The sequence below is a fragment of the Eumetopias jubatus genome, unplaced genomic scaffold (genome assembly GCF_037043125.1).
Source record: "Eumetopias jubatus isolate StellerSeaLion01/CBP00866 unplaced genomic scaffold, mEumJub1_p1.0 scaffold_13, whole genome shotgun sequence".
NCBI lineage: Eukaryota > Metazoa > Chordata > Mammalia > Carnivora > Otariidae > Eumetopias > Eumetopias jubatus.
This window is the reverse complement of record NW_028274819.1, coordinates 49574424-49590977: the sequence shown is the minus strand read 5'-3', so window position 1 is coordinate 49590977 and position 16554 is coordinate 49574424. Positions and strand designations below refer to the sequence as shown.

At 46.6% G+C, this 16554-nt stretch overlaps 2 protein-coding genes across 9 annotated transcripts in view; one reads left to right on the top strand and one right to left on the bottom strand.

Annotated features, from left to right (window-relative positions):
* The window catches only part of TUB (TUB bipartite transcription factor), an 80351-nt gene extending 73508 nt beyond the window's left edge, over positions 1 to 6843 (top strand). For all 8 annotated transcript variants that reach the window (XM_028116817.2, XM_088018117.1, XM_028116816.2 and 5 more), the window contains 4 exons: positions 558 to 675; positions 2233 to 2331; positions 2559 to 2730; positions 3189 to 6843. In XM_028116817.2, coding sequence (XP_027972618.2) covers positions 558 to 675; positions 2233 to 2331; positions 2559 to 2730; positions 3189 to 3322 — 523 coding nt within the window. In that variant the 3' untranslated portion in view covers positions 3323 to 6843. The remainder of the gene's footprint in view (positions 1 to 557; positions 676 to 2232; positions 2332 to 2558; positions 2731 to 3188) is intronic.
* Positions 6844 to 10414: 3571 nt separating this feature from the next.
* RIC3 (RIC3 acetylcholine receptor chaperone) overlaps positions 10415 to 16554 on the bottom strand; it is a 52980-nt gene continuing 46840 nt past the window's right edge. Inside the window, exon 6 of the mRNA XM_028116880.2 lies at positions 10415 to 12016. Coding sequence (XP_027972681.1) covers positions 11583 to 12016 — 434 coding nt within the window. The 3' untranslated portion in view covers positions 10415 to 11582. The remainder of the gene's footprint in view (positions 12017 to 16554) is intronic.

Genomic DNA, 16554 nt, shown 5'->3' with positions numbered 1-16554 from the left:
TGAGTGAGCCCTTGCGGGAAGAAGAGAGCACAACCTTGGGGTGGGGGGAAGGCTCTGAGCTAGGCCTCAGAGCTAGGGGAGTGTTTGCCAAGGAACAGAGTGCCAGATTTGGGGAGCATAAATCAAGCTTAGAGGTGAGGAACTAATGCTGGAGATGGGGCTAGACCAACACTCAACAGGCTGGACAGGAGAGGAGTCGTGTCATCAATTCTCCATGAGATGTTGAGTGCCTTTTGCAGTCTTGCCAGATGCCATCTGCTTGCTCGCCTCCCATGAGGGGAGCATTCCTGCTCCTCCAGGGAAACCTGTGGAACCGAGACTTTACCTCCTGGAATTTCCCTCACTCAACTAAGATGCCCTTTGATTCTATTCAGAGCGAGTCCATGCCTTCTCTCCATGAAGGACCTTCAGAGATGGGGATTCAGGGTGCAGTGTGCTCCCTGGTCTGCTCCTGGCCCAACCCAGAATGCTCTGCAGGCTCCTCATGGGACAGACTGAGCTGCTTCCTGCCCTAAGGCAGAGGGTGCATGATCCTCTATTGATTGCCTGTCCTTCAGGTCCAACCTCATGGGCACTAAGTTCACCGTTTATGACAATGGAGTCAACCCTCAGAAGGCATCATCCTCTACTTTGGAAAGTGGAGCCTTGCGTCAGGAGTTGGCAGCTGTGTGCTACGTGAGTCGTGCGTTCCTGAGTCTCTGGTCTCCAAGTTAGACATGACACTGAGGACTTGCCCGGTCTGTGGGCTCTCCCATCTATCTTTGTGAGCAGACAAGACTGTACAGAGTTGGGCTGTCCTCTCTTGGCATGGCCCCTGTCTGTCCTCAGAGCTCAGACCACAGAAAGCCATCTGCCTGGGGAGCTCTGGGAACTGGGCTGAGCTCTATGCAGCCCAGCCTGGGAATCGCCGGGAAAGGAGGCAGCAGGAGGCCTGAGTTCTTGTTGGTGCGTCCCTCCACCCCTCTCTCCAGTACCTGGGCCCTGCATGGACTACAAGGCCCTTTGCGTAGTCATCTCATGGAATGCACGACCTAAGAGCTCAGTCCTATTTCCTTCACTGTATAGATGAGGAAACTGAAGCTGAGAGGTTGGGTCACTTGCCAATGTCATACAGCACATTGGTGACCAAAAGGGAATTCTTCTACTTATTTTAAAATGAGGGATTGGTACCCCCATTAATCTGGGCCTGGGTACTTGGAGGCCAGTTGGGAAAGCCATAGCTGTTCTGTATGAGCCTCTGGTGCCACCTGCTGGTCACCTTTGGGGAGGCAGCCCGAATCTCTTCAAATGCTTATTGAGCCCAGCTAATACTGTTTGAGGTCCTGAGGATACGGTAGTGAACAAGAGATGCAAATTTATACCCTTATGGGACTAAAATCCCTAGTGGGGAGACAAGCTATAAAACAGATTTATAAGTAAAACAAATAAATGTGAAGAAGAAACAATCAAGCCTGGAAATGAAATGTTCAGATGTGTGGAAGCTTTTAGTAAGGATGGCAGGGAGGGCCTCCCTGAGGTAGCACTTGGGTAACGCCCAGAAGGAAGGGAGAGCCAGCCCTGTAGGTGTAGTGGAAAACATAGCCAGTGCTAATGTCCTGAGTAATTGGCAGGTGCGAGGAATGGGCGGGGGGGGGGGGCGCAGAGCATAGCGCAGAGGAGAGTAGGTGGTGGGGAGGAATGTGGTGGGGCCGTACCACGTGAGGCCTCACAGTCGAGACCTTCAGCTTTTAATCTGTGTCAACAGTGGAGGCAAAGGATGTGACTTAATGGGACTCGCTGCTGTGTGAACAGGTGGGGGGGCAGGGCAAGGTCGGAAACCAGGAATCCAGATAAAGACTAGTACTGTGATCTCAGGGAGAGATGGTGCTGGTCAAGTGGTTGAGTTCCAGATAGAATTTGAAGGGAGAGGTGACATCATCTGCTGATGGATTAGAAGTGGCTTGTGAGCCAAAAGAGAGTAGGCAAGTATGACTCAAAGTAGGTTGCCTGAGCAAATGGAAGAACTGAGTTGTCAACTGAAGCGAGGAAGACGGGAGGGAGGAGCTGGTTTGGGCAGAGTGGAGATCCGGGAGCTCAGTTGTGGACGGGTTAAGTGTAGGGATGCCTGTTAGACATTCAGGTGGAGATGGTGAAAACTAGCTCGTCAGCTTTACTCCTTTCCTCCTAGTCCCTCCATTAGGTAAGTAGAGTCCTCAGATGGCCAGGGTTGAGTCCTCCCTCTCTCTTTCCCAGGAGACAAACGTCTTAGGTTTCAAGGGGCCGCGGAAGATGAGTGTGATTGTCCCAGGCATGAACATGGTTCACGAGAGAGTCTCCATCCGGCCGCGAAACGTGAGTCTCTCCCCACCCCCGTCATCCCATCGTGTGCATGCGCTCCTGGGAGCAGAACTGCAGCCGCGCTCTGCTAGGCGTAGGGGACGCCGTGGAAGAAGCCCCGGGGCTCTAGGCGGAGGTCTAGGGAGATTAAGGACTCCGTCCCTAGGGCAGATCCCTTTTTAGGGTGGTTGTGCGGCCAAGGCACGGGGCCAGGCGTGACTCAGGCGAGGCTGCCTTCCCAGGAGCATGAGACGCTGCTAGCACGCTGGCAGAATAAGAACACGGAGAGTATCATCGAGCTGCAAAACAAGACCCCGGTCTGGAATGACGACACGCAGTCCTACGTACTCAACTTCCACGGGCGCGTCACACAGGCCTCCGTGAAGAACTTCCAGATCATCCATGGCAATGACCGTGAGTGTTTCCGCCCTTCCTCAGGACTGTCCCGTGACACCCAGGGCCTTCAGCTCAGGGTTCAGCTCACCCAGCCCGGCCTTCATAGGCCAGAGCTCAAGGATGTGGGTTACATGGCTTCGATCAGAGGTCAAAAATTCTCTAACCCTATGACTGGGAGGCCCTTGGAAGAACTTTCTTTGGAGCCCTAACCCTAGACTCTGTGCACTCAGCAGAGTCTCAGGTGTGGGAACACCCTCTGAATGGACTTTTCTTCTTCTCTGTCTCCTGGTGTTGGTGTGCCTCTCGTTCTCTGTCACCTCCTCCCTCTTTGCCTCCACTTCTCCCAATTGTTTGACCTCCTTTGGGCATCTCTGCTCACCTTCTCTGCCCGTTATGATTTGTCTGTCTGTCCGCCCCCCCCCATCCCTGCCCTGTCCCGTGTGGCTTTCCCTGTGCACACGTGCGCCGGGCTCCAGCGGACTACATTGTGATGCAGTTTGGCCGCGTGGCAGAGGACGTGTTCACCATGGATTACAACTACCCACTGTGCGCGCTGCAGGCCTTCGCCATCGCCCTGTCCAGCTTCGACAGCAAGCTGGCCTGCGAGTAGAGGGCCCCCTTGTGCCCTTTGGGGTTGCCCAGCCTGGAGTGGAGCTGCCTGCCTGCAGAGACAGCCCTGCTTACCCTCTCTCTGTACATAGGCCTCCTGCCAGGTGAACCTTCAGCTCTCAGTGGCTCCTTGGCCCAGCTGGCTCAGACCGGACTCCTGCCTCCACTGCTGAGACAGAGGACCAGGTGGGGGAGGTGTGTGTGTGAAGGGACCTGCGTGAATTCTTCCTGGGCCCCAAGATCCATACACACACCCCTGCTCTTGAGTTAGTATCCTGCTGCAGTCGTGTTTGCCAGGCTGGGCAGCCTCTTCAGCTGGGAAGGTAGGAAGAAACGGGGGAGGAAGCACAATTCAGGGCTGCTGCGGCCAAGCCATCCACTCAGTCTAGGAATCAGGTGACAGCGGGTCCCTGACAGTGAAGGGCACAGTGTGGGTTTGTGTTGGGTACATCAATTTTATATAGAAGGGCTAGGATCGGCTTCCAGGCCCTTTGCTAGTAACTCCAGAAAGTCCTCTGACTGCGGAAGGCCTCAGCCAGGCTAGGAGAAGTTACGGGGGGGTTGGGAAAGGTGAGTGCTAAGACCTTGTCAGGACTGCGGGGGCCCGGCTATGGGAATTGGTGGCCCAGGGTTCCCGCTCATTTGATTTCTCTAGGTTTTCTCTGTGTGCACGGAGGCAGCAGGAGGCCAGATGTCTTAGAGGCCGGGGCCTGCAGGCCCCAGGCTCAGCATGCGGGAGGTACATGGCACAGGCTGCCTGAGGAGCTTTCTGCGGGGTGGCTCGTGCCGAGTGCCCAGGAGACGCAGACGGGGCCGGGCCCCCAGCCTCAGAGGGCACTCAGGTAGGCATGCCTGGGCCTCTAGCTGGCAGGGCAGTGGTCCTAAGCCATGGCGTGTCCCAGGAAGAAAGTCTAGCTCCAGGTGCTCTGGCCTGTGCCTCGCAGCCCCCATGCGCAGCCTAGGTCGTGGCTGCTGAGGACTTGGGTGTGGTTCTTCCAGGGTGGGAATGGAACAGGCTGAAGAAGGGCAGGGAGTACGTTAGAACCACAAGAGAGGAGAGGTGGCAGAAGCCTTAGAGATGAACTAGTACAACGTGTCACTTTAGGTAAATGACATTTAGAAGTTGGATTTGCACCGGGTCACCTAGCTGGTCAGTGGCAGAATTCAGAACTTCTGCTCCCTCGATTTCTTTGTTCCTACCATCCCCCGAGAAACTGCTCTCTCTGGTTCTCTGGCCTTCCTGGGCCCCCGGTCTGCATGCCCTCACCCTTTTGTCTGATTACAGAGACTTAGAAATGTCGGAGTTGATGTATGAAATTGAAACCGTGTCAGAGGGAAATTAGGCAGTTTCATGCTGAAAGCTGGCTTTTTGAACATCAGTCTGATCAGGACTGCCCGGTGTCTGGCTTCTCCCCGAGGGCAGGCCTCACCAAGGCCGTTGCGGCCTTTCTCTGTTGGGGCGTGATGGGTGAGGTGTGAGTGTTCCAGGGCTGGGCCTGATCTCCTCGGATGGCAGCCCTGACCCAGAAGCCTTGGGAACACTAAGCCCTTGCCTGCCATTGACCCTGGCCGAGGCTACTTGCCCAGACGGAGGCCAGAACTTAGTGGGAAGCAAGCAGGAGTTATTCTTCCCTTCAGCAGAGATCTGCTTGGAAAGGGCTGCATAGAAATGTTTGGTTTAAATAAGTCAGTCCTACTTGAAACATTTGAGTGAGGCGCCGTAGTGAGAGGGAGTGGTTCTGACTTAAGTGGTAGTAGCAGTGTGTTCTCGTTTCCTTACAAGATTTCCTATGTGGAGTGTTCTAGCGGGGGTCTGGGTGAGGCCCGTCTATGGGACTAGTTTCTGGACCACTCCTTGGGTCATTCTGAGGGCACTAGACTTTCCCACACTGGGGCTGGTCCACTTTTCCACAGTCCCAGTTGGGCTCCTACTCTCCTGACTGGGAAGAGACCTGTTGACATTTGGGATGGTGGAAGCTAGATCTCTGAAGTCTGGTTTAAGCTGTTTCTCTGGGTCTAGGATTTTAGAGTAGAACAGGCTGATTTGAGAGGGAAGCCTGGCACCAGTGTGGAAAAGGAAGAAGCACGAGAGCAAACTCTCATACCCCCCCAATTCCACCGAATATGCAGGAGAGGGTGAGGAGGGGTTAGGAACGTGGCTTGAGCTTCCCAGCTTTAGACAAACTTGCAAACATCGAGACGTTGGGGAAGGTAGCTCAGCAGCAAAACTCTGTTGGGCACGGAGTGACAAGAGCAGTTGAGTCACCTGCTTGAGACCCAGCTTTACAAGGTCTGTTCTTAAGACCCCATTCCTGGTGATGCTGGTTTTCCCTGACCACTGGCCGCCTAGCCATGGGCCCAAGACTCAAAAAGCTGCCAGGGCCCCTGGAGACCACCTGGGCTCAGCATCTCCCAGGGTAAGAGCGCTTGTCCTTCGTACCCTCTACCCAGATGGGACTGGCTGATGGAATGAGCAAGCCCTAAGGGTGGGGGGGCAGCTGGGACCTCAGGCAGCTCCTGTCACTGTTCCTGGGGCCACACCCTCTTCCCCCAAACGGCTCTTCTGTAGAGCTGTGATGTTCACTTCCCCACTCTTCTCCAATTCTAGCTTTTCTTTCCTTCTGGCTCCAAGGTGCTCTGTCTCTGTGTGTCTATGTGTCTGTGTATATTTGGGGAAAAGGGCAATCTGCAACTCACCCACTGAGGTTTCTTACTACGATCATAGTTCTAAGGATGAGTAGAAAAGGAATAAGGATATTACGATTACCTGTGGATTTTGTTCATTTCATGCTCTTTGGTCAGAAAGTAAACCTGGGAAAGTACCAGCTCTTTCTTGGGAGGAAGATTAAGAGGATACCATCTAAGAAATTTTAGTTTTTCAGTTCCATTTTGCATTACCTGAAGAAATTAGTATGTTACATGCATGCTTTGGGATGAATTTGAACATAGTCTAGTGAATGTGCCTTAAAAAAGCAGTTAAGGTCCAGACGCATGCTGAAGACAGGTGTTAGAAGCCAGCGATTGTGAAAATTTGGATTCTGTGTCCTTCAGTGACAAAAAGGGCAACAAAATTGCAGAAGTTTGTCTTTGGTCTGGAAATAGCAGAGCATTTACCTCTAAGTTTACATTTAGAGGAAATTCTAAATTTAATAAGCAGTGGTGGTGATTTCAAACCTCCTAAGGACATGGGGTCTACAGTGAGGGGAGATGCTGGGCGGGCCGTGGCTCTGTTACGCAAGCACAAACCCTCTCTCCTAGCTGGAGTCCCTGGTGTTCCCTTAACTGCGGCAACACTGGCCTTCTCTCCAGAATTCTTTGCCCCAGCTAAACTATACCTGTGACCTCAGAGCATACTTTTCCAGAGAGCTGAAGGAGTCTGCTGTGTTGTGGGGCCTGGCCCTGAACGGTAGCAGCCCCCAGGAGCAGACCAAGGGAGGGCTCTTGTTTGTACTGGGTCCCTGTCTTTCTGTACCTCCAGTTTGCAATCTTGTCATCTCAGGATACGGGGGGGGGGGGGGGGGGGCGGGGGAGAGGCATAGCAGAAGTGTGCGGATAGATTTAATTTTCTGACCAAGTTGAGAGGCAAGATGGTCTTATAGAGAGCACTATTGCACTTAGTTAGCTATGTGATTCTGAGCAAACCACATGATTTTCCTAGGTTGTTTTCTCATCTACACACTGAGGAGGTTAGGCTGTCAAAGCTGCAGTAAGAATTAGGGTGAATGAAAATTGATCCTTGCTTTCATCACCACCTTTTCTGGCTCATCACTGTGCCTTCGTTCCTTCCTCAGAAACCTGTCACACCCGTTCCTCTCTTCTGTTCTACTGCGCCTCTCCCTTCCCCCGTCAAGGTCAAGGCAGAGCTGCAGATTAGGCCAAGATCCAGAGTTTCCTAGAGTGTAATTTAGAGTGGCTTAGAAAGGGAAGCCTGACTCTGGCCTCTTTAATCCTGCAGAGTTTCAAAGGGGACTTGGTCAGGATGGGGGGCACTTCTCTTGCTGGGAGCAGCCATTTAGCCAGTTTTCCTAACGCCTAGAATGTGTATGTCCATTTGCACAAGATTGTCTTTTCCTATTCTGGAGTGGTCATTTTATTTTTGTTCCAAATTATCTGGAGTTTTAGACAAACTTGCAAAACTGTGCTTTTATTAAGTGACTTTTTGAATAAACTCTTTGGTATTGAGCAAATGTATTTATTTACTGGTATGTGCAATGACAAAGTTGGTATTTTCCCATGTTGACATTATATATGTTGTAGAACTTAGTGTTTGTCTAAGTACAGACCATATAGCAACAAATTAAACTTGAACTGTTTCAACACTGCTGTGCATTTTTTTTTCCCCTATAAAAGGGGAGAAAACATTTCTTACCTACAAGTGTATTCGTTCCGTCTGTCCTAAGAGCCTGGGGGTGGGGGTGGGTAGGAAGGGCTCACAGCTTGTTTGGAAATACTACTGTGTGGGCCGACGCTGTCCTCCCTCTGGCTGAGCTCAACAGATTTAAGGCTGGGCAGAACCACACACAGGCTGGGAAGGGCTGGATAGAAGAGACTTCGGTTAAAGTAGTTCTCTGCAAGCATGGGCGGTTTAGTTCCTCCATATGCCCCTGGGGGCCTGGTTCTTAGGACAAAAGTAAGGAGAGCTGGTTTTAGTTTTTCACCCTAGATTTGGAGTTTTTATGTGGCTAAGATCCTGCCAAAACCCCAGCCCAGCTCCTTGGCTCTGCCTCTGTGGGAAACTGCAGATGTAGGTTCGGACCAGAGGTTTTTGTTGGTTAGTGGTCAGGTGAAAGACAAATCTTTTAAATAGCCACGGACGGGGTGACCATAGGTCCATGGCAGTCCAGGTTTATACCTATTGTCCTGGCATCATTCTAATTAAAGCTCCCTTTTCTCTCTCTCTCTCTCAAGGGGTCTTAGTTTGGACCATGAGTTATCTGATCACCCAAGCCATAGAAGGTACAGAGAGAGTGGTTCTCAAAGGCCATCTCTTCAGAAGGTCCAGTATGCCTCCATTCTTCAACATGCCTTCCTTCCTGGGCCTAGTTTTTTAGAGCACGTGCACTGCTAGTCCTGGAGCTCACAAGGCGCTTTCCTTGTACTATTAGGACTAGGAAAGCAGCTCTCCTGACTGGCTCGCCCTCTTAACTTAACCAAGCACAGTCCCAGGTGATACCCGTGTTTCCTAGGCCATTTGTCCATCCCCAGAGTGAGGACTTCATGCTCTCCGCCACAGTGCTCAAAGGTCACTGAGGACCAAGTACCTGGGGGCTGATCAAGTTCACAGCCCAGACCAGTTCTGAGAAGTGAAGACCATAAGGAAAGAGCACACATGACAAAAACCAGTCCTCTGATTTTGGTCATCCTGGGTTGTATATACACACAATTGTCATCCCTGAAGGATAAAATAATTGGGGAAAATCCACAAAGCACTAAATGACCAAACATTTCTGAAATATAAATATGTTAATATATCCCAGCTGTATAAGCCAACCAAGAGTGAGGGCAGTAGGAACCATCATGAGCTCTTAGTACTTCTGGCAGGAGATAGTTCCATAAGCCAGTTTCCCCCAAAGATTAACATTCAAAATAAAGAGTTGGTTACAGGACATCTTACATACCAGCCTCATAAAAATACCTGAACATCCACATACTTCCACACTTGTCTGTTTTGTCCAACACCGCTTTTTGTGCCAAGAATGACCGTTCTTTTCCTTGGCCACCTGGAGAAGTTCTTAGCATGCCTGAAGATCCAACTCCCCGGTAAAGCTTCTTGGAAGTACTTTGGCAAAAATGATCTTTGTGCTCCTGTAGACTTGGGTCCACATCTCAATTACAGCATAAAACCTTGTACAATAAAAGTAAATTGGCTACCACCTAGTGAGTGGTTAGCATGGAGGAGATGGGAGGGCCAATGCTGTTTTAGATGCACTGATGATTCACATTTAATCCTCCTACCCAACCTGGGAGAGCTGGACTTCGACTCCCCTGTGTCAGGAGAAAGCCAAGTCTCAGGAGGGGTAAGGAGCCAACAAGAGTCTACAGATAGAATAGGCCGGGATGGAATCATGACCAATATTTCTCTGCCTGCAGAATTCACAATCTTGAGCCCTTTTACAGTTAATCATTCATTTAAAAAAAAAATTGGGCCAGGCTCCCACACTAAGCTTTCTTGTTTCTTGAAGGTAGGAATTGAGGCTCTGTTCCTGCTGCTCAGCTCTGGGCAGTGTCTGCTAAATGAATAAATGAATGAATAAGCTAGAAAAAAACACATCTCTAATAAGGGAACCATATATCCTAAGGCAAAAAAGAAGGAACCAGGGACCCAGGACTCCTTATAAATCAACCCCTCGCAGTGAAAAAAGGGAAATGACAGGGAAAGTGATTTATCAAAACAGTAAAGAGCACCTACATTCTTTTTTTACCTTGAGCATTACATCTAGATAACTTCCAGCACATTTTAAAACTATACTCTAAAGTGAATCAAAGGTTCCACACAGATGGATGCAATATACTTTTCCTACAGACTCAGTCTTCAATGACTTTTCTCTGTAACAAGAAATGTTAATTTCATTAACATTAATTTCATTAAGAAATGCCTACTATTAGCTGACATGTTATCTAAATATCCCATAACCTTCTGACAGCAGTCTATATGCCTATATGTTTGATTTCAGCTATTTTCCTGGCATTTTAGTCGACCAGGAACAATGGAACTCCAAAAAGCCCTACAGACCTTTACATCGTTTCTCAGTTTTCAAGTTTTCCACATTTCATGATGAGAAATGTTCCTGGGAATGTGTCTTCTTTAAACTCTCAGGTCTTAACATGTAAACTGAATTCACTCATCCTTCCTAGACAGGATACGTGGGTGCCATCTTATCTCAAGAAGACAGATGACAGGGGCGCCTGGGTGGCTCAGTCATTAAGCGTCTGCCTTCGGCTCAGGTCATGATCCCAAGGTCCTGGGATTGAGCCCCACATTGGGCTCTCTGCTCAGCGGGAAGCCTGCTTCTCCCTCTCCCCCCGCTTGTGTTCCTGCTCTTGCTATCTGTCAAATAAATAAATAAAATCTTAAAAAAAAAAAAAAGATGACAGGTGGCACCCTTAGAAATTAGGCCTTTAGTGAGAGGTTAAGACTGGGAGGATTTTGACCAACCTCCTCCCCTTCCCAGCTTTCTCAAAAGATCCAGATACCTGAATATAGCATAGTCTCTTTCCTTGGGCACTGCTACAGGTTCTCTGCAACAGACACACACTGCAACTTTCCTTTTGGCCCGGCACTTTGTCTAGAAGTTCAGTCCTCCTCATTTCTGTTTCAATTCATGTGGTAAGAACAAATTTCCCAGAGGGCACAACATTTAGAAATAGCTGTCCTTAAGTACATGGATTCTCTCCCAGCCCTCGCTCTCTGCTCTGACCGTCTCGTGGAGGTCCACCACCCTTACACAGGCTTTCGTGTAGCCTTCCCAGCCTCCAACCTTGGCTCTGCAGGGCAAGGATTAAAGTCTCTATCTAAAGCTTCCTCTGGCCACTGAAGGCCAGAGGTACAATGGTGCTTCTGGGTTGGCAGTTCTGTCAAACAGAACAGGTATAAAGGAAGCTAAAGACCCAGCAATACCAGAGTAACAGTCCCCCAACTGGTCTCTGGGCTCATTCACAGGTCACTGGGAGCCTTCTGCTACTCTGGAGAAAAGCGGGTATCTGAGGCAGCAACAGTGCTCCCCAAAAGGCCCTCACTGTGAGGAAGGCGCTTCTTCAGTTCACACAGCAGAGTCTTACCCTGCTCTAGCCCCATCATACCCACTAACAAAATGTTCTCTTCTTGAACCCAGGGGACCACTAACCTGCTCAAGGCCCACAGAGTAAGGCATCCTGGACTCTATAATCTTCACTTTTGCAGCCTTAAGTCCTCATCACATGTAAACTAATGTTTGTTCACAGGTAAACCATCTGCTACTCCTAGCACGAAGTCAGACCCCTGCCCCTGAGTGCCCAACAGATCAAACATAATTACTCAATGGATCAACTCTCTGGTGGAAGAAAGGCATGAAGAGTGAAGCTGTACTGTGTTCATACTAATTGCTATGGTGTTTTACAAGGTGACAGGTGTGTGAGCACCAGGAAGGATATCCATGGTAGTGGCCTGATTAGCTAGAATATTTAAATACAGAATGAAATTCAGGGCACAGGGCCAAGGATGAAATCAGAGAGGAGAGAAAGGTCACCTTGGAACTAGAGGAATGGATACTTCCGGAAACCAACTAAAGCAGAACCTGGGGGTTCCGCTTCCTCAACGTGCCACCTGTATGTACTTTATCAGGGCTGATGCCCAGGCCTTCATCTCTGAAGTCTTGGGGCCATACTTCTTTGGTGGTTTCCTCTTGCTCAGTGTAAGTGTCTGCACCAAATCCAGCATTCTCTGCCAAGACCGCAGGATCCTCTTCATGAAAACAGCAGGAACAGGTTTGTGGCTTTGGGTCACATGAGGTAACAGAATTCTCTTCCCGGGCGCTGGGGTCAGTGCGCATTTCCCAACCCAAGTGGTCTGATTCTTCACCTTCCAGCACTCCCATTCTTTCAGCTAGTTCTTCAGCAGAGGGCTCCTTGGGGTCAGGGTAATCCACCAGGATTGTTTCTTGCCTACGCTTGATGCAATCTGAAAGGTCATAAATTGGGTAAGTCTCTTCAGGGTAACCTAGAGAAAAAAGTAGCATAAAGTCTTACAAGGAATGTCTCTTCAACAGAAAGTATCAGGCTCAAAGAGGCTTCTCAGGCGGCCATCCTATCCCAACAAATCCATTCAAAAAATCTCTGATGACTCTAACAGTTCTCAAGTTTTACTTGAGTAAATTCTTAGCAATCTGGCGGACTATCCCAGTGTTTTTTGAAATACAAACCAACTCAGAAGAAAATCCCTTCTCAAGTGCAGGGTGGTTAGGGCAGAGTAGAAGTCTCGCCGCCCCCCCCCCCCTTCTGCAGTGACTAAGATTAAACAATGTGAGCCTTCAGTTAAAAAAAAAAAAAGTACCAAACACCAGATGGAGAGAGCATAGCTCAAGGCTAATGTTGATAATTTCTATTTGGATCCATTTCCAAATCTTCCTGGGGGGAGGGGGGAGGGGGAGAAAAGGAAGACTAAGGTCTTTGAAGGAAAAAAAAAACACCACGAAGGCTTCGACTAATCAAAACAACTGAAACGGCTTGCAAGTGTCAGAGAAAGCCCCTTCAGCAAGACATGCCCGAGATCCCAAAGGACAAGCACTGCGTTTTCACAAGACAGAATTCCCATTGTTGGCTTCTTCGTCTCCACAAAATGGAACAAAAGACGACAACAAACCAGTAAACAAAACGAGTAATACTAGTACTGAATCCCAGCTATGATAATGAGAAAAGATGAAAAGCTGCCAAATTAAAGAACAAACTGAAATCAATCTGTGTCCGCCAAGCTGTGCCGGAGCAGCAGATGGGCCTCGCCCGAGCTTGTGTGCTGGCGCTGGCGCGGCAGCCGTGCGCCCTGCACCGCGCGAGAAGCCGGAGAATCCAAAATCCATTTGCACATTATGATAACTGGCAAATTCAACCCTAATGCAAACCACTTTTTGCCTGCAAATTCTGAAAAGCAGGGGTCTTTTTTGATGCAGTGTAGAGTGTGGAGAGACCTATTTTAACAACATTTACTGGGGTTTTTTTTCTGATTATAAAAGTCATACAGAAAACTCACTACAGAAAATTTTTAAAAACACAGACAAGTTTAAAAAAAAAAAACAAAAAACACAAGTCACCCAGAATCCTACCACTGATAATAATCTGTTGTGTTACTTCTGGCCTTTTTATCATGTATAAACATACTGGGTGTAAAATGTAATACTCTGATTTTTTTCATTCAGCGTTCTATCGTGAGCTGCGAAATACCCCCTCATACAGCTACATAATGGACACGACTGGCCATGCCTCTTCTGTAAGACACGTAGATTCTTTCCAGTTTCCCCTTATTATAAGTAACTTGGCAGTTAGGATCTCTGAATAGAAGTCTATGTCCACTTCCCTATTTCTTTAAGATAGCCCACTAGAAATGTGAGAATTAAAGGGATCAGACATTTTCCAAGCCTGTTTTTACACTCCACCAAATGGGTTTCCAGAAGAATGTATATTTTCCGTCCTACCAGTGACATAAAAACTTGTCCGTCTGATCACATCCTCGTCATCACTGCCAGTGGCATGTGAAGCAGTGTCAGTCCGCTGGCTTAACTCACTATGGATGGAATGCGAGGTAAAACAGCCTAGCCACCCAAGGCCCTCACAGCCTCCCTGGTCAAGGACAGGGGCTGGAGAAGCATACTTGCTAATCAGCTCCCAGCCACTTAATACTTAAGAGAAGTCCATTTTCTGGCATGTTCCTGCCTTCTCCACACCAAGGACAAAGCTTACCTTTGGAGTTCCATGGCTATCTGCTTTGGTTTAAGAGGGGAAGGCCTGCTAAGGAAAACCAAATAGAGACTCACAAACAGGCTGCTGAGGTAGCCCACTATCAGCCAACATCGCTGGTTATTCAAGAACTTCATTAAAAATATGAGGAAGCTATAAAACTCATTGATCCTATGAGGAAGTCAGCAGGGGAACCAAACTAAGCAAACTGTGTAAATAGCCCCTAAAAAAAAAAAAAAAAAAAAAAAAACAGCAGTCAATGGTGGAAACAGGAGTTAATATCAATCAACTTGTAACCGATACTCCCAGTAATATTCAAAATACTACTGCACTGATAAAACCAACCAGACTTCAATATAAAAAGGGGAGGAAACAGGAAATAAGAGCTTTTAGAAATAGAAAATATTTAAACTTGAGAAAGGGAAAAAATAGATTAAAATGGACAGGGCTAAAAGCCAAATTAGTACATTAGAAGTCCAAGTATAGAAATTCTTCTAAGACAAAGGTAAAAATGACAAAGAAATGGAAATTGTGAGAAAAAAATATATATAGGCTGCATTGAAAGCTGATCCAGGACATCCAATCTCTAAATTACTGGGATTCCAGAACGAGGGCAGAGTAGGTTAAATGGAAGCAATAACCAAAAAGAAAGGTTATACAAGAAAATATCATTTAGCTGAAGAAAGACTCAAGTCTTCAGATGGAAAAGAGTCACTAAATGCTAGGCAAAAATACTATGAAAAATTCACATACTCACACACACTCAGATATATGCCAGTGAACCTGCCCAAATTTGAATGTTTAAGTATTAAAAGATTATACATTTCCAGCCAGAAAACAAACTAAAAACAGATTGCCTATTGAGAAAAAGAATCAGACTGTGATAAGATTTCTCATTTTCAACATCAAATGAAAGATAATACAGCAATGTTTTCAGACTTACAAAGAAAAATGGCATGATCAAATAATTATTTGAATAAAGGTAAAAAATGGTATGTGTAGATATCCAAGTACTCAGAAAGTACACCAATCTATAAGGGGGTGAGTGCGTAGGGGGTGGAGGTACTTAAGAGTTCTGACAAATACAAAAAAAATTTAAAAATCTGAGGAAGATTATACTGTATATGAGAAAGTGGTAAACAATGAATCAGTAAGAAGTATCAGTGTAAACTAATTATTGGTAAAATGGTTAGAAATTTAATGCCATTGTTGAAATACTTAAAATAGGCTAATATATTTGAAAGTTAATATCACTTGGAGCTAAAATTCTATATAATTTCAACACCACCTAAGAGGAACACAGAAAATAAACGTGATAAAGATTTTACCTTATTTGGGAACAAGGTTATATAAAAAGATTTGCAATTTAGAGGAGAAAATGAATTCCAATTTTCATTTCTTTGATTACTAGAAAGATTGAAATACTTTTTAATGTTTTATAGCAAGGTGTTTTTTTCTTTTGTGTACTGCTTACACAAGAGGATATCAGTTTTATAAATTATAGAATGCTTTACATATTAAAGGTATCAACTTTTCAGTCATTTGTCACGAATACTTTTTCTAGTTTAGTGTTGGCTTTAAATTGTGCGGTATTCTCTAATCTAAGTAAAGGTTTTATGTATTCAGGCTACATTATCCTTTCCCTTACAATTTTCTTCATCGCTTTTAAAAAATTTAATTGCAGGGGCACCCGGGTGGCTCAGTCAGTTAAGTGTCTGCCTTCGGCTCAGGTCATGATCCCAGGGTCCTGGGATCAAGCCCGGCATTGGGCTCTCTGCTCAGCAGGGAGCCTGCTTCTCCCTCTTCCTACCACTCTGCCTACTTGTGATCTGTGTCAAAAAAACAAAACAAAACAAAACAAAAAAACTGCAGATTCACATGTGGTTGGAAAAAAAAAAATCCCATGTACCCATAACCCAGTTTCTCCCAATGGTAATATCTTGCCAAACTATATGACAGTACACAACCAGGATGTTATTATTGATAGAGTCAATATACAGAACATTTCTATCATCACAAGGATCCCTTATGCCCTTTATTTGCCACACCTATTGCCTCCTGCCTCTATTTCCTCCTTAACCTCTGGCAACTACCAGTCTGTTCTCCATTTCTATAATTTTACCATTTTAAGAAAGTTATATAATTGCACAGTATGGAACCTTTTGGAATTAGACTTTTTCACTCAGTATAATTATCTGGAAATTCATCCAGGTTGTTGCATGTATCAATTTCTTTTTATTGCTGAGTAGTATACCGAAGTATCAATGTACCACGGTTTTGTAACCACTTACCTGTTGAAGGCTGTTTGGGTTGTTTGCAGTTTGGGGTGACTACAAATAAACCTGCCATAAATATTCATGTATAAGTTTTATGTGAATTTAAGTCTTAAGTTCTGTGATACATGCCCAGGAGTGCAACTGCCAGGTTGTAAAGTTGTTGAAGATTTATGAAACTGCCAAAATGTTTTGCAGAGTAAGTGTACATCCCCACCACCAATATATGAGTGGATCTAGTTTCTCCATATCCTTGCCAGCATTTGGTGTTGTTACTGTTTTTTATTTTAGCCATTCTGATAGATGTGTAGTGGTTATTTCATTGTGATTTTAATCTATTTCCCTACTGGCTAATGATGTTTAACATCTTTTTGTGTGCTTATTTGCCATCTGTATGTCTTTTTTGGTGAAAGTCTGTTCATATCTTTTGCCCATTTCCTAATTGGATTGTTTTTTTACTGTTGAGTTTTGAGAGTTTTTTTTTTTTTTTTTTTAAGATTTTGAGTGAGAGCAAGCATGAGCAGGGGGAGGGGCA